We start from the raw sequence: 23,365 nt of genomic DNA on the forward strand, positions 1-23,365 counted from the left end.
GATAATGGCATCCAAATAACTATGAGCTAAATAATAATCAATATAACAAGTACATGAGATAAAAAAAATTGCAATTAAAACTTAAAATGCTCAAGAGATGACTAAATTGAAATGATGTGCAGCATATCTATGTGGTATGCAATTACCATAGTTAGTTTTAATCTATATGCTTATCCTAAAGTGAAAATTTCACCCTTCAAGCTCTAACCAAATGGTAAGAATTGGGGTGACTTGCAAGGAAGAGGGATTGAGGAGGCATTGATTCCATCATTAATGATACCCTTCCCCTCTTCCTTACAAATAATATGTTTCGTCATTCCTTCAAGGTGAAAAATCCACCCTCATAACTACAGGGTCATGCACTTTACATTACTCCATACCAAATGGAACAAATTTTAGGGAAAACTTGGTCCTATGTTATCTATACAGTCAACCTTATGCTTGGAGGTAAGTGACGGGCCTTCAAATTAGACATAAATTACGGCCCATATGACCATCCTTCAGAACATTAAACCTCTCATTTTTGCATTAGATGACATATTTTTAGCTTTAATATGTTCATTAGGAAGGTTTAGAGAATTGAATATTTGTGCCTAATATTATTTATTTTTGTATAATATTGTGAGAATATTAGGTAGATTATGACGATTTGGAGGAGGAGATAATCTAAGGACTTGCTCCCTACTATAGGAGGATCAAGATTGGATAATAAATCAACAAGATATTATTAAATTATTGCATACATTATGGAGCTCGAGTGATTGAGAAAATCTAGGAATGTGTTTCATGTCATTTAATGCATATTCCTAGTGTTGGGAACCAGATCCACTATTTGAGGGATTTTGGAGGGGAAATCTTCCTTATTTCAAATATAATGCTTGCTCATCATTTTTTATAAGTACTGATTCAAATTTTCCTGTAGAGGTATGTATTTTTTAGTCTTCCTTTGGAGAAAACTTGTTCTTTGGTAACTCCACTTTCATTTTTAGCAAGGATGTACTTAGATTGATTTAAATAATGATGTTTTGTGCTATTTTTAGCTTCTAAAGCTTGGTATCCTTCATAGGAATCTGAGTATCCTTGGGCTTGGACATCCCAAGAGCCTCATATCCCTTTTTTATAATTTTATTTTATTCTTTTCATTTCTTATTCACATGCATCTCTTATTCTTATTTTTCCTATTCCGGCATTACGTATTGATGCTTCTTTTGTTGTAGGGTTGGGTTAAATGATTGAAGCAAGTTATTTTCAAGTTTTTTACAAATTCACAAGCATGATGCATCCTTATAACAACTTTGAAATGTCATATTCATCATTGAGCTACTTGAATTGGTTTACTAGTTCACAAATCTAGAATTTAAGGAAGCCCCTTGTAGCAAAATAGTAGTAATATTCTACTATTTTTAATAATGTATTAATGAACTTCATTTGATTTGATTCCACTTGTATTAGGTCATAAAAATATTTAATTTAATGAAAAAACTACCCTAATGCAATTTCACTTGGTTAGGTTAGGCATTTGATAGGTTAACTAGCTCACTAGTTCTTGAATTTCTACTTTTTAGAGTAGTAATTTTCTGCTATTTTTTTAGCACGTGTTAACAACAGTATTTTGGAGTGATTCCACTTGGAATGGATTCCTAAGACATCCTCTGTAATAAAAAAAAATTGACTTGTCCCATTTTCATTTTATTTACTTGGTCATTCAAGGAACTATCTCCTCATGTAGAAATCTTGTTTCACCTGTAGCACTCATTTAGCAAGTGTAAACTTAATCATATTTTCTCCAAATCTTGGTTTTTTTCTCTTAGGATTGAATCATGACCCCTATGATATAAATCCATTATTGAGGAATAATAAACACCAACTAGGACATGCCCTTTTACAAATTATATTAAGCCTATTTATTCGAATTCATGCTCTTATGATTTCAATTACAAATTGTTGTTCTTTCCTAGGATTAATTTCTTTTCAAAGTAATATTTCCATTTTTGTAGTTAGTTTAGGCTTTGATTTCACGAAATTCAATCCATTACATGAGATCAACGAAGTAAGGACATGTTGTATGCTTCCAATATAGTGTTGACACCTCTTACGTTTGTACGAATCCCAGGTTGATAATTTAAGTCAGTAACCTTGGGAGTTTCGACATTATTTTTGCAATACTGGGGCTCATCATTAAGTTTTAGAGACACAAATTAATAATAAAATTCCTAAATGAGATGTTTGAGTGAGTTTTATTGCTTCCAAGAAAAGTAATGATATTAATGCTTAAAAATAAGAGACAATGTTCAAGTAAACAATATCAATATCTTCCAATGGAAAGTGAAAGTGAAAAATTAACTTAATGTAGCTCCAAAAGTTCCAAATAGATTGCTTGCAAGAAAATGAAATATATGGGAAAACGATTCAATAAAGTGACACAATAATGTTCATGAATAACCAAAATGACACGTAAATATGAATTGACAATGATAAATAAATGTATTCAAGAGACTTGTGAAACCTAGTAGATGAATGGATAAACTAATCTAAGCTTGCCAAATAATTGTAAAATACTTGCTTGCACAAAAGAAATATTTCATGTGTTGTAGTATATTTCCATATACATGTATTCAATAAATGGAAATTGCAAAAATAAACCAATCTCAATTTATGCAAAAATGAAAATAGATATGAGTGTTATGTTAAGAGATTGATCATGCATGGATGATCTTAGCAATGAGATTAGCAAACGAGCATTATAGAAACTAAACTAAAGAGATTAGTCCACCCACAAGAAAATATCCTCCCTCTAAATGGTGAGAAGGGATACCATGGGAAAAATATGAAGCTCCCTCACAAGAAAAAATAGTCTTTTATTATTGATAATAATTAAAATTAGACTTACCTCGTCATGATTATCTTCTTGTTCCATCAATATCCTCATGGTCAGCCTGCATATGAATATTTCTTCATGTATTAGAGTTCCCAAGGATCGAATTGGATTTCCAAGTTACATTTTTTTCTTCCAGAGATTATTATTAACTGATGTTAATCATTATTTAAATATTGTAGAGAAAGTATTAATCTTTTATACATCTATAAGCAAGTAAAATTCTTCATTTTAAACATCACACAATCATATTAAGCATGTTACCAGATTCTACACACATTAATCTTAACCAAGAGTCACTTCCAATGTGCACCCTTATGCCTCTTGTTCCATCATCTAGCTATTTGTCTTATAATGAGCCTACATCCTGACCCATTTCATTTATTCATCCCTTTACTAGTATTGTTTCCACATTACTTGGAATGCATACTAACCTTGTCATAGCGCTTCTCCTAAGAACTTTTCATAATGATTGTTCTTCTAGGATCATGATGATACACCTAAGAAAGATGACTACCTCTAATATAATGTTAGATAATGAAGGGATTAGCAATATGAAAAATGGTCTATCTATCTATTTTTAAATACTAGATGATTTCTACAAGGAAAATTAACCAATTAGACTCTACATATGTTACTACCAAATTCTTCTATTTAAAAAATTAAGTAAACAACAATGCATACTATTATAAAGGAAAGATCAATACTTATAGAGAACCTGACCGAGAGGGAGCCTTCTTCAATAGTAAAGATCCTTTACTTCTTCTTTCTTCGGCTTTTTCATTGGTTCTCCAGATTCTTCAACTATGTGAGTGTCACTTGTTTCCTTTCTCTTGTTGTTATGTAAACTAGGATAAATTTCCCTCTTATAATTTCCATACTCATTGGATTTAAAGAATTGAACCTTGGACATATCATTCTTCTTGGACTTCATTATCTTTCCCTTCTTAAGCATCTTGACTCGAGTTAGAAAGGCTTGAGACTGTTCGTCTGATCCAATTTCATATTTTACCTTTATCCTTGATTCTTCCAGGATGCATTGTTCCCACAAATCATCAAAGTGATTTGAATCTTTCTTAGAGTATATTCTTGTGGCAAATCCACTCCATTCTGGTGGTAATGCATTTAATACACAAACGGTCATTTTTGAATAAGAAATTATCTCTCCAAGTCCTAGCAAGTGATTTCTTAATTGAGAGATCTTCATAAATAAGGATTTCATGTCATCATCCTTTTATTTCTTCATCTTGTATATTTTATTCCACAAATACATCTTTTTTCCTGATGTACTCACAGAGTACAAGTTCACTAACTTGTCATATATAGTCTTGGAAGTTTTCAAATTTGCAACAAATGGAACAAGAGGATCCTTAACAGATTCAACAATGATCCTTTGTGCCCATACTTCCCCTTTCTTGTATTTTTCTAGATCCTGAGCTTTGTCTTTGCTAGGTTCAATGATTTCACCAGTTACATACTCCATCACCTCATGTTCAGTAAGTGTCATGTCAATTCTTTTCTTCTCGGCTAGGTAATTTGATGCTTCAATGAACTTATTGATCTACTTGCAAAAACAACCCATATGACTTATGGATTCAAACATAGAGTAATAATATGATACTTAATTCATAACCAATAATCTCCTCTTCCTTAATGATGTCTTCAACCTTTCTTGATGCCATCGAGACCTTTGAAGAAACTTCAATTATATCCTTGAAATATGTTTCCTAAGATTCCTTCAAAAATATCTTTAAAGAGTGATGAATGACACCAAGATCCTTTTGATTCTTCCTTATTTCAAAGACCCTTTAGATAGATATCCTTTTCGTGAGAGACAATCTTTCTTGTAGTCTTCCTCTCAAGACTTATTTTGATGAGAGCTTGATGTACTATTGATATTCTTCAATATATAAATCCTCCTTCCATATCAATAGGTCTTCTAATTCCCTTCTTTCACAAATACTTCCCCTTGACAAGAAAAACCTTCTTTGTGTCCATAAGAGAATGTTTCCAATTGCCTTCTTGTTCACCTTAGCTCTGATACGATGTTGAAAAATTCAAAGTGGAATATTATTAATTCCAATATTCCTTAACCTTATCATTGCTTGTGAACTTAGATAATCTTGTTTGTGTTATTTAGTTAGATATTTTAATTAAACAAGTATCAAGAACAAAAAAATGACAATAGAGGACACACAAATTAGGCTCTTATCTAAGGAAAAACCCTTCCAAGGAGAAAACCAAGAACACTCTTCTCTTCTTATAGAATCTGCTTCAAATGAGACACAAAGACCCAAGTCTTGGATCAAGTCCTCCTCCAAGTACCAATTCATCCCTTCCATGCAAGTCCTTATCTTGATCTTTCTCTAGCTAGCTCTAATATTGTAAGTTGGAATTGCCAGCTTCAAGCCTACAACTTTGACATGGAAGCTTCAATACTACTTCTTTGACCTGCAACATCGGCCCTGTAACAGCTGCAAAAACCATAATCTAGCTTCCTCTTGAGACCTTCCTTGAAAAATATTAATCCTTTCAAGGTGAACTAGATCAAGACATAATATTCTTCCTTCTAGCAACAAGAGACTACAATTCGTCCTAATATAACTCCAATCTACAATTTTAGACCTTTTGGGAAGATACAAAAGCGCTTCTCATTTGCATGTGAGAGAGTGATAGAACCCAAGACAATAATTTTTGTCCTTCCTCTCTTCTTCTTCAGCTTCCCAGCTACAGAACATAATTCCTTCTGAAGTAGTCGAAAGTAAATATAAAGTTAATTTCTTAAATAAAAATCATAATCAAAAAAATAAGCACATACCTATATTACCTGTGATTGAAGTCTGCCAGATGACAACAAGGTTTTGGGGACGACTCTCCACCCAACCGTAGGCTCAATTGCACAAAGATTTGCTACAACTGGCCACCCCCAAGCCCTCAATCAACGCACTACTGCCAGTGACTCCTATGTCTTAGAACCCCATTCTCCCAAGAGAATGAAAGATAGAATCTTAGAATGATGGAATGCAGGAATGCCTCTCATCTTCCTCACCATCTATTAAATAGAACAACATTGGAAGGGGAACCACATGCACACACTCCATGTGTCTACACGCAACTTTCTTTTGATTTTTAGCTTTCTTGTTTTATTTCTTTACTTTTCTTTTGATTTTAAGATTTTCTTGTTTTATTTCATTCTTTTTGATAGTTTTCTTGTTTATTTCTATTTATTATAATTTAGAGTTTTAGTATGGTTATTACTATTTTTGTTTTTATTATTTTTATTTATTTTCTTTGTATATATTTTTAATATCATTTATTATTTAACATTTATGATTTATTATTTTTATTATTTATTATTAACGGATTTATTTATTATTTCTATTATTAATTATTGATTATTAATTATTTTTATTATTATATTATTATTTATTATTCTTATTATTTATTATTTATTATTAAGGGGAGGGATATTACACCTTCTTGAGATCAAACTTGTGAGTGAGTGGATTTCAAATGAGTTCAAACTTCTCCTTTATATAGCATTTCCAAGGGGTTGAATTACCTCCTTTAGGCCGAATTGAAGCTGTCAAGGCCGACTTGTACTTTTATAGTTTCCAAGACTTTCTAGACTCAAAAGTAATTATTTTTCAAATTACATTTTTCCTCGAAGGGTCTTATTAACATGATGTTGAATTATTTGACTCATTACAATAAATCATAAGAGTTAACAAACCTTAGAAGCATGAAGAACATGATTTGACCTATAATACCATCAATATGAGTCACCGAGGACCCACATGATGACTACAACATTGTTATTTGTTTCTTGAATGGAATTGAACATAGTCAATGGCATATGCAAGGAAAGTTGGTAAGTATTCAAAAAAGCAAGACAAGATCCAAGACCAGTTGGACTGCCTTGAGGAGAGAATCTCCCATGTTAAGAAACATGTACAAAACTTTCCTCAATGCCCTCAAATATCGAGGATGGGTCTTGATATTCACAATCCAAGCCATTCCTCTAGCAATTAGTGTATGTTGGGTGCATCATGATCCTTTTTATCTTTTGGTTTATCTGCGCTATTAATCAATCTAGGCCTTGTTCTGGGGTAATAATTATGGTAAGAGTGAGGCCAACAATATTTTAATTAATTGTAATTGTTATAATTCTACGAATTTATAGAAGACCTTGATTTACAAAAAAGATGGTAGAAAGGACATAACTACTTTTGAGATAGATCTCAAACTTTGATCTGTAAGAATATTATAGAATATATCATAAAGGTTAAATCAATACCATCCACATAATAATGATTTGTAATCAAATTAAAATTCTAGAAGTTTTATTCCAAAATAGACATCCATCTTGGGTTAATAATAAAAAGGGAAATTTAAGGGGCTAACATTTGTAAATGGGTTAATCTTCCATGTAAAAAATTCATCAATTTCTAATTTTTTTAAACGATTAGCCCAAATTTTATAGGATAATATTATTTTACCTTGAAAATCACCAAAGTTTTATACAAACTATATAATCTTTAGAAATGTTTAAAAATTTTACAAAAATATCAAGAAACATTTTATAGTGTGCATAGTAGCTTATTAATTACTAGACTAAGTGACCATGAATGCATGATGGGAGGTTTGTCATGGAAAAGGTGGTAATGTATGTGTTGTTAAATGTGTAAGTAGTTATACATGCAAATTTGTAACTACCTCCCTCTCACCCCCTTATACTTTCTCACGTTGAGGAAGGTGTTACTTCTTGTTTAACTTGATCCCCAATGTCTGTTATGAAGGTGGGGTTACCAAAATATGTCATTTCACAAGTTTTTATAGTTAAATTTTGATAACACCATTATATTATCTCATTGATATCTTTCAAACAATACCAATTTTACCTCGATCCAAGTCATGTATCAAAAGTTATGGTAATTTGTAACTCGGTCTAAAAAAGGGCACATTAATAAATTTGCCACATGGTCATGTAACTCTGATATGTCATCTTAATGGGATCCGCCATAATGGTCCACATCATGATGCTTGATGGAATCACCACTTAAAAAATTCTAAATTAAACAAAGATGAGGGGGTAATCGGTGGTGAGTGATGGGCAATGGACAAGTTTGATGATGGAAACACGGGTTGGGTAGGTTTTTCTTCCACCAACTTGCTAGATGTGTTATAATATGTGATGGTTGCAATGGCAGGCGATGGGTGGTGGGTGGCATAAACCCTCTATCACTCCAAGTTCCACCTATAACCCACTCTCTCTAGTCTTAAATCTACTTTGATTGGTACTTGGTCATTATTTAAATATTTCCTAAGTTGCAAGTTACGATCGACGGCTAATGGTCAGCCTTCATGACATGATTCCATTGGGGATTAGTTCCACCAGTGTTTGCTCGATATTAGTCCTGCCAGCAAAGGAAAGAAGCTAATCTCTCCTATTTCTTATGAGTCCTGATAATGTGGGTGCATATAAGATACGAGTTGGATTTATAAAGTAAGAAGGTGACTATCACTCCTTGCCTAACTATACAAAGTCTTAATGCATAATATGGCCCAAGGCCTAAAGCCCCAAGGGGATGTGTAATTAGGGAAGTTAACACCCAAGGCTTAGACGCATAAATAGGAAAAGAATTCCAATGTCCAGGTTATTTGACTACTACTCTCCAACAAAAAGCACAGTAGTGACTCACTCACTGTTATTGGATAAATTATTCTTGCAGACAACATCGATCTCCCTAGATTTGATACCTATATTTACAAAAAAAAATTAGAAATAAAAATATAAAGCTTTCCTTAAGTCCATTGCAATCAAATCTTAGATAAAAACACCAATGAAAGGAGTGAGATAAGTGAGTCGTACCTTTTTATCATAGTTTGTCCTTGCTAGTTACTCAAAATGATGTATCTTTGAGCCTTGACTTCAGTGCTCACAAAGAAAACACTTGTAGAAAACATAAACAAACAATAATAAAATAAAATCTAATCCAAATCTGATTTGGTAGGAATTATATTTATATGATCAAGGAAATGTATACCAAAAATCATCAAACATAGTCAATGATGGTGGGAAATGAACATATAATTGTATTATCACAAGAAAATGGTTACAAATTGATGCCTTCTCACTATAGATTCCCCTTCCATCTATTCCTCATCTCAACACATTTCTTTCAAAAGATTTAGGATCATAAGTTGGATACTTTAGTAGAGTTTCAATGAGAATTTAAGAGCCAAAGTATTTATGAAATCAACGAAGATCCCTCTCTCAATTAATTATAATTGTATTTGTAGGCTTAAAGGAGGCTCAAAAGAGGAGGTCAAGATTTAGTCATATAAGGGATGTGAGTTAGATCTAAATTAATCAAGATAGATGTAATCCATGAGGCTTATCTTGTAGAAACTTCTTGCTCCTTTTATGTTTTCCTTTGTAAAGGAAATGTCACATCTTGTAAACAGGCAACTTGTGACAGTGTTGCACTAACATTTATGCAACATACAATGATAAACCTAATTAGAGAACCTAATTTAATATGGATGTAGATTTTTGAGAATATGGCCACAACATGCAGGTCCTCAACAAGTTTAATCTACTAGTTTACCTAAGTTGAATCAAGTTTGAGCCCTTTAGTCGATGATGCACCCTTGAGACACAATGACCTATATAATTGATCTCTTGCAAATTGAATCCTCTTCATCATTCTTAGGATGGCCATTAATTTCTTTGAGCTAGGAACTATTGAGAGTGAATGGTTTTGCTACATTCTATTCAATGTTATAGATGGAATTAGACACTTTATCTTCTTCATGGATCCTATGATGTTTAATTTCCACCCATACATAGTTGCATAAAAGGGTTTTAAAGATATTATAGGAACCATATATAGTCCAAATTGCTGATGGTAAAGTGATTAATGGAGCCTTGATTACCACATGACTGAAATTTTACAATGCTCTATCATTGATACATGTAAATTCTTAATAGTCTTGGACATATTTTTTTCATAATGTTCGTGCATTTTTCTTACTACCTGGTTTTTCAATCGGGTTTGAATAAGTTGAGATGCTTAAAAAAATCAAAAGAAAAATATATTTTGGTCCATTGAAATTGGCATTAGAGAGATATGGAAGTCATACTAAAGAGTTGATGTTAGAAGAAAAGGAGGGAGATTTTCACAATGTTAAGAACTGGAATTCATGTTACACAAGAAAATGTGAGAGATACTATTGAATACATGAAGACATATTATTGCATCCCTTTCTTAATATTCATCATTCCTTGCATTATATATCTTTGGAATAAAAAATCACAAGGTTCTCAATTTCATGTATTTTTTCTTGCGTTGTATATCTGCCAAGCTTGTATCTAGGCTAAATGTTACTACAAGTTTATAATTATCTTATAGGAAATAGATGGTTAGAATCTAGATGTAGAAAAAGTAGATAAAATTTCATATTTGTTTGGCATAGTCAAGACTCAATATCATGGGTCTCTACCATGGTTTGACTTAGAACCATGGACACTAAGAGAAAACAAAAAAAACAACATATACACGGTAAAACAAAATGAGGAATCTAAAATGAGTATGACATAGGAAATGAGTATGAATGCTGAGAGACAATAGGATTATGTGATGGCAAGTATGAATGATGAGTGAGAGTGTGTGACTATGCTAGAAAGTATGAAGACTGTCGGACATCATGTGTGAGAGGAGGAACAACTAATGTGAATGTTGAGTGACAATGAATATGAATGGTAAGGTACAACAAGTATAAATATTAGAGGACAATTGGTGTGAATGTTGAGGGGAAGATTAGAGAGAAATTAGAAAAGAGAGAGAAGATCAAATTACAGTGAGAAAATGTAATGAATTCCAAGTGCAAAGAGTAGTGATGTTTAGATTGATTGTTGAAAATTTGAATGGTTGTAGACTAGATTGTTATAAAGTGTTGAAATTAGGTTTTTATAGATTGTATAAATTAGATGAGACAACTAATTGAATTTGCATACAAAATATGAATGAAAGATCAAAAAGGGGATTAGAGTTCCCTATAGGTGGGTGCCTACTACCTAGAAAATGTTGAAAGGGGATTGGAGTTCCGTGAAGGTGTGTGCCTGGAAAATCCTAAAAGTGGGATTGGTGTTTCATGCAAGTGAGCACCTGCAAATAATGTAAGAAAAGGTTGGTTCCTATATTCATCTCTAAAGAAGTTGTTGTGTGGTTTTTTCCTGTATGAGTTTCCACATAAAAATATTTGTGTTATGTTTTGTATAATGCCTATTGAAATTATGTGTATTTGATTTAATGTGTTATACAGGGTAAATAATTTTAGAATACAGATTCACCCATCCCACCCCTTGCCTCTTAGTATTCAACAAATTTAGGCTAATTCTTTAGGGATATGATTAAGATATTTTTTGGTTTATAATGATGGAGATGTAACACAACTAAACATTTTTTTAATGTTTTTCCCATCAATATGTCATTATCATTAGGAATGGTTCATTCTTCTGGATAACTGATCAAATATTTTATTAAAGTGTTAGTTTAAAAGAGATTTCTTAGATAGAAGAAGAGGAACTTGAGGCAGCAAGGACCCTTCTTTTCTAAAGGGGTGATTGAGCTAGATGGATAACTCAAAATGGTTTTACATCTAGGAAATTATACTATGATTTTGTAGGTTCTAAACTTTTGGCATGTTTTATGTGTATCATGCATGCATTTTTAGCAATAAACATATTCTTTCTCAATTCCACCAATTGAATTCTCTTCTTGTTTGATTGCGGATCCGCCTATTGATTTCTACTGTAGTTTGATTGCGAATGCGAACGCCGAGTGCCGGGCTTCGCCCCAAATATGGTCAAAGATTGTAGTCATACATTCTGAAAAGGCGTTTAGATACCTAGTTAAAACTATTATTTTTTTATTAGAATAGTCTAATGAAACCACAATAATTTGATAAAATCTTCATATAATTAGATTGAAATTTAATAATTATAAAATTTAAAATATTTCACAGTTTTTGCTGTTACTGAATTTATTTCTATTATAAAAACAAATTAATTTTCTATTATAAAAACAAACTAATCTTGACCGCAAATCATCAGCCACTATATGAATGGCTTCTTTTCATAAAGTACCGCCCAAAAATTTAAAAAATCATTTATCCGAAATTAAAATTATTTTTTTATATTGAGATATAAACGACACGACCATAATCGGTATCAGCCTTAACTAGTAGCGCCAATCTTGATATCGATTTTGGATACATGAAAAAATTGCAAGAAAAGAAAAACCGAAAAACGGTGGATAAATTAAAACAAGAATCTTCTATGTAAAGTAATTCGGCCATAAAATGTTAATTTCATAAACCCAAAGTGCGAAGTAGAGTAAGTCAATTTTTGTAACATTGCATTGGTTTTTACGGTACTGCTCGTATATTTGTGAGCTTCTTGGAAACCCTTATAGACTTCAAACCAGAATACTCCAATGTTTCATTTGAAGAAGATTTCTCGGCGTTGCTTGTGTTATTCTAAGCGAGATCCCAAATCAAATGGAATATTAAACATTTTATAAAACAAAAAATACTTATGAACTCGGGTGAAATTGCACCCTACTTGGAATAAAAATATAAGATAATTGGAATATATCATAGTTGGGTTTGCCTTCACAGTTTTGAGTTTAATTAGTTGACAATCCGGCAATTTTTCCTGATCTCCCCCTGCGACCCTGTCAACACACCTATCTCACCCATCTTCACCATTGCCCTTCCAAATTTCTTCCTCCATATGGACGGGTATTTGGAGTTGATCTTCACCATTCTGACTGTCGATGGAGTCGACATCAACGTCTGATCAGAGGTCAACACTCCACGTTTCACTTGAAGATCAATGTAATATTTCTCATCTAAACGTCTGGGTGTCAATGAATCCAAATGCACGGTTGGATCAGAATTTGAATTAGAAGTAGGGATTGGGCATTTGGCTTTCAGTGACAAAGCGAATCGAGGGGCCATACTGGGATCCTGATGACCTGTTCCACTGAAATTGTAAAGCCTGTTTGCGCTGAATGAAGAGCAATGAGAAACCCCGATAGAGTGCGCCCCTGAAAATATATATTAAATTATGTTAAAATACGATTGACGATGGGATATCATACGTTCAGTTCAATCAAATATATATTTGGATTATTGTTAATCAGTAGCAGTAGCTACCCGAGAGAGTGACCATGTCTTCCACTGACAAAAATTTTGCAGCGAAATTTTGTGTGAGTTGGTTCACATTGAATTGTGGAGCAGGAATGTTCCCTGGGATGTCTGATGCTCGAGAAATCCTTCCGTCTCTTCGTCCCGCTGGCACTTCCCAAATTAATCCGCCAGCCTGTGCTAGCCAATATACGGAAATATGAATATAAAGATATAGTTACAATATCACAGAGCGAGAAATAGAGGGTATGAGTAGGTTAATTACTAGGTGGGCGCTATCTCTTGCAGCAAAGGCAAGGATGTCAGCGCATGAGACCACGTTCGGGCATTTGTCTTCCAAAATAGACTTTGCTTCATCAATTATTTCGAACCCATGGAGGCTCGGATTGTTCGCGGGTGATTCCTTCTCTGCTTGATTTCCTGCTGTAGAATCGATCAGTATTGATCCATCGCAACCCTGCATGTTAAATTGTTAATTTGAACAGCGCGGCGGTGGTTTTTGAAAACCAGGCCGGTCTCCCCGCACCGCCATTCTCCAAGACTGTACGAGCAGGAGGAGGCTCCGAACACCTTCACTCTCCGCCACGCGTCCCATGTACGAACGCCCCAAAACCACTTTCCCCGGACGGTAAAAGTCGTTTGTTTTGCCGGAGGAGGGTGTGCGAACCACGTTGGATCAGCCAAGTGAACTGGGCACGTGATCTCAGCCGTTGACTCTCCGAAGTTGCCCTCCGCTCGCGTCAAATCAAGTTTCTGCGTGGAGTAAAAGGTTGACCGCCGTAGGAAGAATTAATGTTTTTTTTGGTTGGTCGTAGTTTTTAGGTGGAGGCTTTATTGAGAGGATGGGCATACGTCCCATATTTCTCATATGTCTTTAATATTATTATGGACATGCTTTTTAATTTTGGTTATGGGCATTGTCCCATATGACATACGATTTTTTTTATATGTTTTTTTTTGTATACGTTGTCATAGGTTAAAAACATGGCTACGTGCTGTAGTGTGTAGTTTTTTTTATGTTGTGAGTGGGGTGGTTAGGCACGAGTGAGTGCGATTCTTATTTTGTAAATGCACAGCAGTGCGATAAAGAAATGGCAATGTAATGTTTTGATTTAGTTTTTGAAGAACAGAGAGCTGTGTATGTAATTTCCATAGCAGTGGAAAATCTGTGAGAGCAGCAGAGTTGTTTTTGTAATTCCCTCTTTGAACAGAGGAAGAAATATGTAACAGAGTTTCAGTTTGTTTTTAATTAATAGAAATGCTTTGTGACTGTGTAATGGTGTCTTCTGAGTCATTTTGATTTTAAGAGGTTCTTGTCAAAAGATCCTGGACAAAGTAAACAGAGCATTGTCTCTGTGGTGAATTTTATTTTATCTGGTTTTGGTATTTCCCCATCTAAAAATACCCAACAGTGGTATCAGAGCAGGCTCAGGCTCTTTAAAGAAGTTAAAGAAGCTGAAGGGAGAAGGTTGTTGCTGCAGCAAAACCTCTCAGGCAGACATAAGACTCAGACAGCGAAGGATTCAGGTATTCCCCAAAAGCATTTCTTTTGTTATTGCTGAAGACAGTCAGTTTTTAAAAAAAAATCAGAGTCAAGGATTTAAAACCATAGTTCAAGATGCAAGGAATGGCAAGCACAAGCATGGGTATGTTCAACACCCAGCTCCCACACTTTAATAGGAAGAACTATGACTACTGGTCTATAACCATGAGAGCTTTGTTCATCACTCAAGATATATGGGAACTAGTAGAATATGGGTATGAGGAACCAGCAGATGAAACTGAGTTCAATGCATTAACTCAGGGAGAGAAGGATCAGCTGAAACTCAATAGGAAGAAGGATGCAAAGGCCATTGTCTTGTTGTATCAAGCAGTGGACCAGAGTATATTCCCAAGGATAGCAGCAGCTACAACATCACATGAAGCATGGCAAACTCTCAAGACAGCCTATCAAGGCATGGAGAGAGTGAAGACAGCAAAATTGCAAATGCTGAGAAAGGATTTTGAAAACTTGAACATGAAGGAGTCAGATAACATTGACTCATTCTTCACTCATGTGATTGGTGTAATCACACAAATGAGAACTCATGGAGAAACAATTGAAGATAGAAGAATAGTGGAGAAAATATTGAGGGTCTTACCCTCAAGGTTTGATGCCATAGTCACCACCATTGAAGAGACAAAGGATCTCTCAAAATATTCAGTTGATGAGTTGCATGCATCACTGATAACTCATGAGCAGAGGTTGAGTAGGAATGAAAACTCATCCCTTGAGCAAGCCTTCAAGACCCAGATGTCCTTTGGAAGAGGAAGAGGTCAAGGAAGAGGAAACCGAAGAGGAAGAGGCAGAAGCCAGAACAGAAGTGGAAGGAACAGCCCATCAAATGCACAAGGAAGAGGCAGCAATCCAAATCAGAACCAAGGTCAAGGCAGCAGCCAACAAAGAGATCAGTATCATGCTCAAGGACAAAGGTATGATAAATCTAATGTTCAATGCTATTATTGCAAAAAGTATGGATATTATGCTAGTGATTGTAGAAAGAAACAGCATGATATGAACAGCAGACAAAATGCAAATGTTACAAGAGAAAACAGCTGTCAAGAAAATGTCCTGTTAGCTTGTAACATGGCTGAAACACATAGTGAAGACATTTGGTTTTTAGACTCAGGTTGCAGCAACCATATGACAGGGAATATAGCCCTCTTTTCAGTCTTAAATCAGAATTTGAAATCAGAGGTCACACTAGGAACGGATAGTAAAGTCTCTGTTATGGGAAAAGGGGAGGTAAAAATATTTACAAAGCAAGGAGAAAGGAAAACCATAGCAGATGTATACTATGTCCCCGGAATGAGATGTAACCTATTGAGTGTTGGACAGCTTATCCAAAAGGGTTACAATGTTTACTTTGTAAATGATGTGTGCACCATCATGGACATACCACCCAGCAAAAGATGCATTGCTGAAGTGAAGATGACAAGGAACAGGATGTTCCCTCTCCGGATCCGGGCAGACTTGAAGAACAAGAAGGAAATGGCAGCAGTCACCCAAGAGGCCTTCCAAAGCGTGCCAAAGGATGAGAACTGGTTATGGCACTTGAGATTCAGGCATCTAAATTTTGGAGGTCTAAATTTGTTGAGCAGAAAAGGAATGGTAAGAGGATTACCATTAATAGAGAAACCGGACAGCCTATGTGAAGGCTGCATTTTGGGAAAACAACACAGAGAAAGTTTTCCATCAGGGAAAAGTATAAGGGCAAAGGCACCCTTAGAGATTATCCACTCAGATTTGTGTGGACCAATGCAAGCTCCATCATTAGCTGGCAGCCTATATTTCTTGACATTCATTGATGATTTTACAAGAAAGACTTGGATATATTTCCTCAAGAACAAAAGTGAAGTCTTTGAGAAATTCCAAAGCTTCAAAGCACTTGTGGAGAACCAAAGCGGGCTGCACATAAAAGTATTGAGAACTGATAGAGGAGGTGAGTACATCTCAAATGAATTCCTAAAGTTTTGTAGAGAAAATGGAATACATAAACAGTTCACAACTCGGTACACCCCACAACAAAATGGAGTTGTTGAAAGGAAGAACAGAACCATCATGGAGATGGCAAGGAGCATGTTGAAGGCAAAGCATTTGCCAAATGAGTATTGGGTTGAAGCTGTACATTGTGCAGTTTATATTTTGAACAGGTGTCCTACAAAGGCAGTCATGAACAAAGTGCCAGAAGAGGCATGGAGTGGGAGAAAGCAAGGAGTCACCCACATGAGAGTTTTTGGGTGTGTGGCCTATGCACACATTCCAGATAAACTAAGGAGGAAGTTGGACAGCAAAGGGGAGAAATGCATCTTCATTGGATACAGTGATGAATCCAAAGCCTACAGGCTGTACATTCCATCTACCAAGAAGTTCTTTGTAAGCAGGGATGTTCAATTCATTGAAGAGGAAGCTTGGGATGGAAGCATAGAGAAAACAGTGAACATTAAAAGCTGTTTGCCTCATGATGAAGATGAAGAGGAGGTGGCTGAAATGAATCCCCAAACAGCAGCACCAACACAAGGACAGCAAGGTACACCATTGAGGATCAATGAGAGTGCTTCTCCAAGCACACCACAAGGAGGAAACTCAAGTGCATCTTCAAGCACTTGCACACCAAGTGAAAGAGGTAAAAAGTTTAGAAATCTAAGTGAAATTTATGAAGAAGGAATGAATTCCTTATTTGCCTTGTTTTGTCATGTTGATGATCCTATCCATTTTGAAGAAGCTATTAAAGATAGGAAATGGATAGAAGCTATGGATGAAGAGATGAATGCCATAGAAAGAAACAAAACATGGGATTTGGTTGAATTACCAAAAGGCAAAGAAGTCATTGGTGTGAAATGGGTCTACAAGACCAAGAGCAATGCTGAAGGCAAGATTGAAAGGCATAAAGCAAGGCTGGTTGTCAAAGGCTACAAGCAGCAGTATGGGAGAGATTATGAGGAGACTTTCGCCCTGGTTGCAATAATGGAAACCGTGAGAGCAGTGCTGTCCATAGCAGCACAAAACAAATGGAAAGTCTACCAAATGGACGTGAAGTCAGCATTCCTAAATGGAGTGTTAATGGAAGAGGTCTATGTGGAACAGCCTCTCGGATATGAGAAGAAAGGAGAAGAGCACAAAGTGTGCAAATTGAAGAAAGCTCTTTATGGGCTGAAGCAAGCGCCAAGAGCATGGTACAGCAGGATAGATTCATATCTATTGGAGAATGAATTTGACAAATGTGAAGGAGAACCCACAGTCTACATCAAGGAAAAGGATGGTAAAATTTTAATTGTTGTCTTGTATGTAGATGATGTTATTTTCACTGGAAATGATATTTATCTTATTGAGAATTTTAAATCAGTCATGAAGAATGAATTTGAAATGACTGACATGGGTTTCTTGAGATACTTCTTAGGCATAGAAGTAGATCAAAATGAAAAAGGAATTTTTATATCTCAAGCAAGATATGTAAATCAAGTTTTGGGCAGATTTAAGATGCAAGAATGCAAGGCAGCCATCACTCCCACAGTGATGGGATTAAAACTCAGCAGAGAGGACAGCAGCAAGGATTTTGATCCTAGCTTGTATAAAAGCATTGTGGGCAGCCTTATGTATTTAACAGCAACTAGGCCTGATTTAATGTATGTTGTTAGTTTGATTTCCAGGTTCATGGAGAGGCCGAAGGAGGCACATTGGCAGGCAGCAAAGAGAATTTTGAGGTATGTCAAAGGTACCAAAATGTTTGGAATTCTATATCATGCCTCAGAACATTCAGATTTGGTTGGGTACACAGATAGCGATTGGGCTGGAAGTGTAGATGATCGGAAGAGCACTTCCGGTTATGTTTTTAACATGGGTTCAGGAGCCATTTCATGGGCTTCTAAGAAGCAGTCCATTGTAGCATTATCTACAACAGAGGCAGAATATGTGGCAGCGACAGCAGCAGCATGTCAGGCAGTATGGATGAGAAGAATGTTGAGAAGCTTAGGCCAGGAGCAGGCAAAAGCGACAGTGGTCTTTTGTGACAATAGCTCAGCTATTGCCTTGTCAAAGAATTCAGTGTTTCATAAGAGAACGAAACACATCGACACAAGGTTTCACTACATCAGAGAGTTAGTGAACAATGAAGAAATTGTCCTCGAACATTGCAGGACCCAGGAACAGGTTGCAGACATCTTGACAAAGCCATTGGTTCAGAAGAGTTTCGAATTTTTGAGAAAGTGTTTGGGAATGACCGAAGGCGCGGCTGTTAAAATTAAAGGGGAGTGTTAAATTGTTAATTTGAACAGCGCGGCGGTGGTTTTTGAAAACCAGGCCGGTCTCCCCGCACCGCCATTCTCCAAGACTGTACGAGCAGGAGGAGGCTCCGAACACCTTCACTCTCCGCCACGCGTCCCATGTACGAACGCCCCAAAACCACTTTCCCCGGACGGTAAAAGTCGTTTGTTTTGCCGGAGGAGGGTGTGCGAACCACGTTGGATCAGCCAAGTGAACTGGGCACGTGATCTCAGCCGTTGACTCTCCGAAGTTGCCCTCCGCTCGCGTCAAATCAAGTTTCTGCGTGGAGTAAAAGGTTGACCGCCGTAGGAAGAATTAATGTTTTTTTTGGTTGGTCGTAGTTTTTAGGTGGAGGCTTTATTGAGAGGATGGGCATACGTCCCATATTTCTCATATGTCTTTAATATTATTATGGACATGCTTTTTAATTTTGGTTATGGGCATTGTCCCATATGACATACGATTTTTTTTATATGTTTTTTTTTGTATACGTTGTCATATGTTAAAAACATGGCTACGTGCTGTAGTGTGTAGTTTTTTTTATGTTGTGAGTGGGGTGGTTAGGCACGAGTGAGTGCGATTCTTATTTTGTAAATGCACAGCAGTGCGATAAAGAAATGGCAATGTAATGTTTTGATTTAGTTTTTGAAGAACAGAGAGCTGTGTATGTAATTTCCACAGCAGTGGAAAATCTGTGAGAGCAGCAGAGTTGTTTTTGTAATTCCCTCTTTGAACAGAGGAAGAAATATGTAACAGAGTTTCAGTTTGTTTTTAATTAATAGAAATGCTTTGTGACTGTGTAATGGTGTCTTCTGAGTCATTTTGATTTTAAGAGGTTCTTGTCAAAAGATCCTGGACAAAGTAAACAGAGCATTGTCTCTGTGGTGAATTTTATTTTATCTGGTTTTGGTATTTCCCCATCTAAAAATACCCAACACTGCAACCATCAATGGGCAGATTATCGCATGAAATTGATATACACCACTACATATATGATATGTAATTATAAGAATGTATACTTACTCTGACGAAGCAGTCATGAAAATGCATCCTGATGAGAGCAGGTGCAACGCCAGGATTTGCTGTCACGGCTTTGGCCATAGCTGCACCTACAATCTCCTCCGCCTCTGGGCACCTATCGCGGTAGTAACCCACCTTTAACCCATTCGCATTCGTTACTATCACAAGAGCAGATGACATTAACATTGCAATATTAACTAAATTAAGCAGACAGCGATTATCAATTGATCAATAGTCCATTTGGAATGATGCAGTTGAGTCAATTAAAGATGAAGTAACAGATGTTTCGGTGATCGAGTGACTCGGTGGGCGGAGGCTGAAGATGGAAGCAAAGAATACAACAACCTTTTGCGTAAGGTAATAAACACTTGATGTTAGGGGACAATTGGCTCATGAATAGATGAACGAATATAGTGGCGCCATAGTATTTAAAGGCATGTCACCTTGGAGCGTAAGTGGATGAGGGTGCATCGCGATGGCAAAATTGACACATGTACATTGACCAAGAAACATGATGGCCAGTGGAACAATTCAATTCAACCTTTCTCGCTTGCCGGGGTTCATCGAAAGATGCAAGGAGGGATTTAAAAATTAACACAATTTCTTGTTTCCCGTGTCTCACCAAATACATCGAAGGCGCCGGCAGAGAATGAGTTTGAAGAAGACGGCATCGCTATCACCAAATACATCCAGGCGCCGGCGGAGAATTAGTTTGATAATGAATGTAGGCGCCAAATTAATGATAGTGTAATAAAAAAATAATTTCATCATAAAGCTCGTCCCAGCCTATAATTTTATTTCGTTTTACTTGTTTTATATGTATATATATTTTAATTTAATTTAATTGAACTGAACTGAATGCATAAATTCAATTTTCATTTTCATTTTCATTTTCATTTTCACATAAAAGGTAAAACATCCATTATAACAATACCAATGACCAACACTTTTAACATATAATTTTTTATAATAAAATAATAATACTTGCGGCGCCCATGAATTTATGAGAGATTGTTATAATTTTGATGATAGAGATTGATCCCAGCATTATATCCATATCCGCGTGCTGACCCTCACAACTTTGCTTACCTCTTCACAAATATTTTAAAGCTAACATTATCCTAATGCATGCGAAAGGGGATGTTCATGTATCCTCCTCCTCCTGTTGCGTCTGAAGGTTGAATTTCTTCATGGCATTAAACACAAGGATGGGCTTCTGACTTCTTTCATTGACAATTTAATCAAAATCCACGTGCACACTCTACCATGACTTCCCATGTTTATTCATTGCTCCATAGAGCTTGATAGTACTCAGAAATGGCCACTCTGTTTCTCATTTAAATCTACAAGACACACACTCGAAGTAAACAATTGTTTTCTTCATTTCTTCAACTCTTCTTTGTGGACCATTTTCTTCGTTGCCTTGTCTCAATGCTTTCGACAGATCCCACTACTCTATAAACCAACTTCGTTGAATTGCATTTAATCTCTAGCTGCCAACCCATTCATCATTTTAAATCACTCTATTGTTCTATCAGAGCCCCAACATATCGTAACTCATACAAAAAAAACGTTACGATATCACATAATCTTGATACATTTAGTCCCTTGCCACTTAGTTCCTTAAGCGTCTTCTTTCTCACAAGACTCAGCATGTGACCGTTGACTTAGGATACCACTGTAGCATTAGATCGAAGCCCCTCCATATCATAACTTTTGCAAAGTCCCAATTGTGTTTTAGTTCCCTTTGCTTAGCCCTTAGTTCCTTTGATCTCCACACGACCATGTGCCATATAATATCGGATCCCCCTTTATCGTAACCTTTTCAAATTCCACTTTCATAGGAGTTATGAGGTTCTCAACCTTCGATATGCTGACCTCTGGGATGATGTCATGACCTTTTAATTTCTCCACGTGGCGCCTCTTGAATGGTGACACGTGTCACTCTGATTTGCCCCATGAGGCCAATGAAAATGCCAAGACAAGCTGCCACGTGTGCACTTGCTTCCACGTCATGTTGACGTCAGTTGCCACTCCATATTCTCAGAGAAAATCACATGTCTCCATATGTCTTACTAGAGGAGATAGAAGGTGTCCTGTCAAGCCTTGGTTTTGCTACGAAAACATTTCTTACTCCTACTACACATCCCTCAGTGCTTTTAAAAATATAGGTAGCTCCATATATCATACCTTCTCAAAATTCAAATGTTAAGAAGTTTCGAGGTTCTGATAGCTTCAACCTTCTAATATTTCGATATCCGCTTCCTCCGATGTTCTGATGGCCTCTAGCTTCCTATATCCTGATATTACCTGCTCTAGGGTTCCGATATTCCAATATCCAATATTACCTGCTCCACGGTTCTAATATTTTATGACCTCTGATATAGCCTGCTCTAATCTTCTTCGACCTTCGATAGTTTGGCCTCCTTAGGATCTCGAGACCCTCACATCGGCAAACCATAACTTTTGAACCAAGAGACAATTTTTAGACTTCCACACACCGTTGGAAAGATCTTTCAGAGCAATTTCCAATGGAGAGGGTCCAATGTGGGCTTTGAGCCCATATGCTACCTATAAAATGGCTTCAAAATCTCAGTCGTTCTTTGCTCCTTGAGTATTCTTCATGTGCCTGGAATCCTGAACTCCCAACCACCATAGTCATCATTTTATGACCTCTCTAGTAAGTTTGCTACTATGATGATTCTCTACAAGCACAATAGGAACCATGGGATTCTTCCTCGACTCCAAATCGCCATAGTAATTATTTTATGGCTTTTCAATAAACCTTCTACTATGATAATTCTCTACCAGAAGCTTGCAAATACCATAGGATTCCTCTTGATCCTAGACTACCGATTCCCATAGTCATCATTTTATGGTTTTTCAATAGGCTTGCTACTATGATGATTCTCTACCAGAAGCCTACAGCTACCATAGGATTCCTCCTAAGCTCCCAATCACCATGATAATCTGGTTGACATCAATGCCAACACTATCACAGCCACTAGCCATCTAGACAATGCCAATCGTCCAACAGAACCAACATTTGTAAAAGAATGCCCATGTTTCTTGTATTGTTTGTTTGAAATATTGAAGGCATTAACATCTATCTAAGGAGTATGAGGTAGAGAATGATTATGGGTTGGTGCAAGATAATATTAGCTATTGATAACATGTTAATTGCAATGGAAATATGGAAAAGAAGAAATATGATCAGAAAAAGAATTATTAGAGGTACTTACACAACCTTTTAGAACCACTTTAGAACACAGTGTAAAAGGATTAAATGTGGAAAATTAATTTGTCTTCTTGAATATATAACTTTTATTTATGGAAAAATTATGTAACATAAGAAAAATGGTGTTTTTTTCTAAAATTGATAAGATATTATTTCTATGAAACATAATGCATATCTTTGCGTTAAGCCATAGGTTTGGTATGTAAATGAAAAA

At 35.9% G+C, this 23,365-nt stretch overlaps 1 protein-coding gene across 1 annotated transcript; it reads right to left on the bottom strand.

Annotated features, from left to right (window-relative positions):
- Positions 1 to 12,271: 12,271 nt before the first annotated feature.
- Positions 12,272 to 20,290, bottom strand: LOC149245417 (peroxidase 5-like). Its single transcript, XM_089455588.1, has 4 exons — positions 19,917 to 20,290; positions 13,356 to 13,547; positions 13,100 to 13,265; positions 12,272 to 12,990 (listed from the first exon to the last, which is right to left on the bottom strand). The coding sequence occupies exons 1-4, from the start codon at positions 20,097 to 20,099 to the stop codon at positions 12,572 to 12,574; spliced, it is 960 nt and encodes a 319-aa protein (XP_089311714.1). The 5' UTR covers positions 20,100 to 20,290; the 3' UTR covers positions 12,272 to 12,571.
- Positions 20,291 to 23,365: the final 3,075 nt, after the last annotated feature.

This window comes from Pinus tabuliformis, chromosome 7 (assembly GCF_031772625.1).
Source record: "Pinus tabuliformis cultivar Carrire ecotype Pingquan chromosome 7, CPIR1, whole genome shotgun sequence".
NCBI lineage: Eukaryota > Viridiplantae > Streptophyta > Pinopsida > Pinales > Pinaceae > Pinus > Pinus tabuliformis.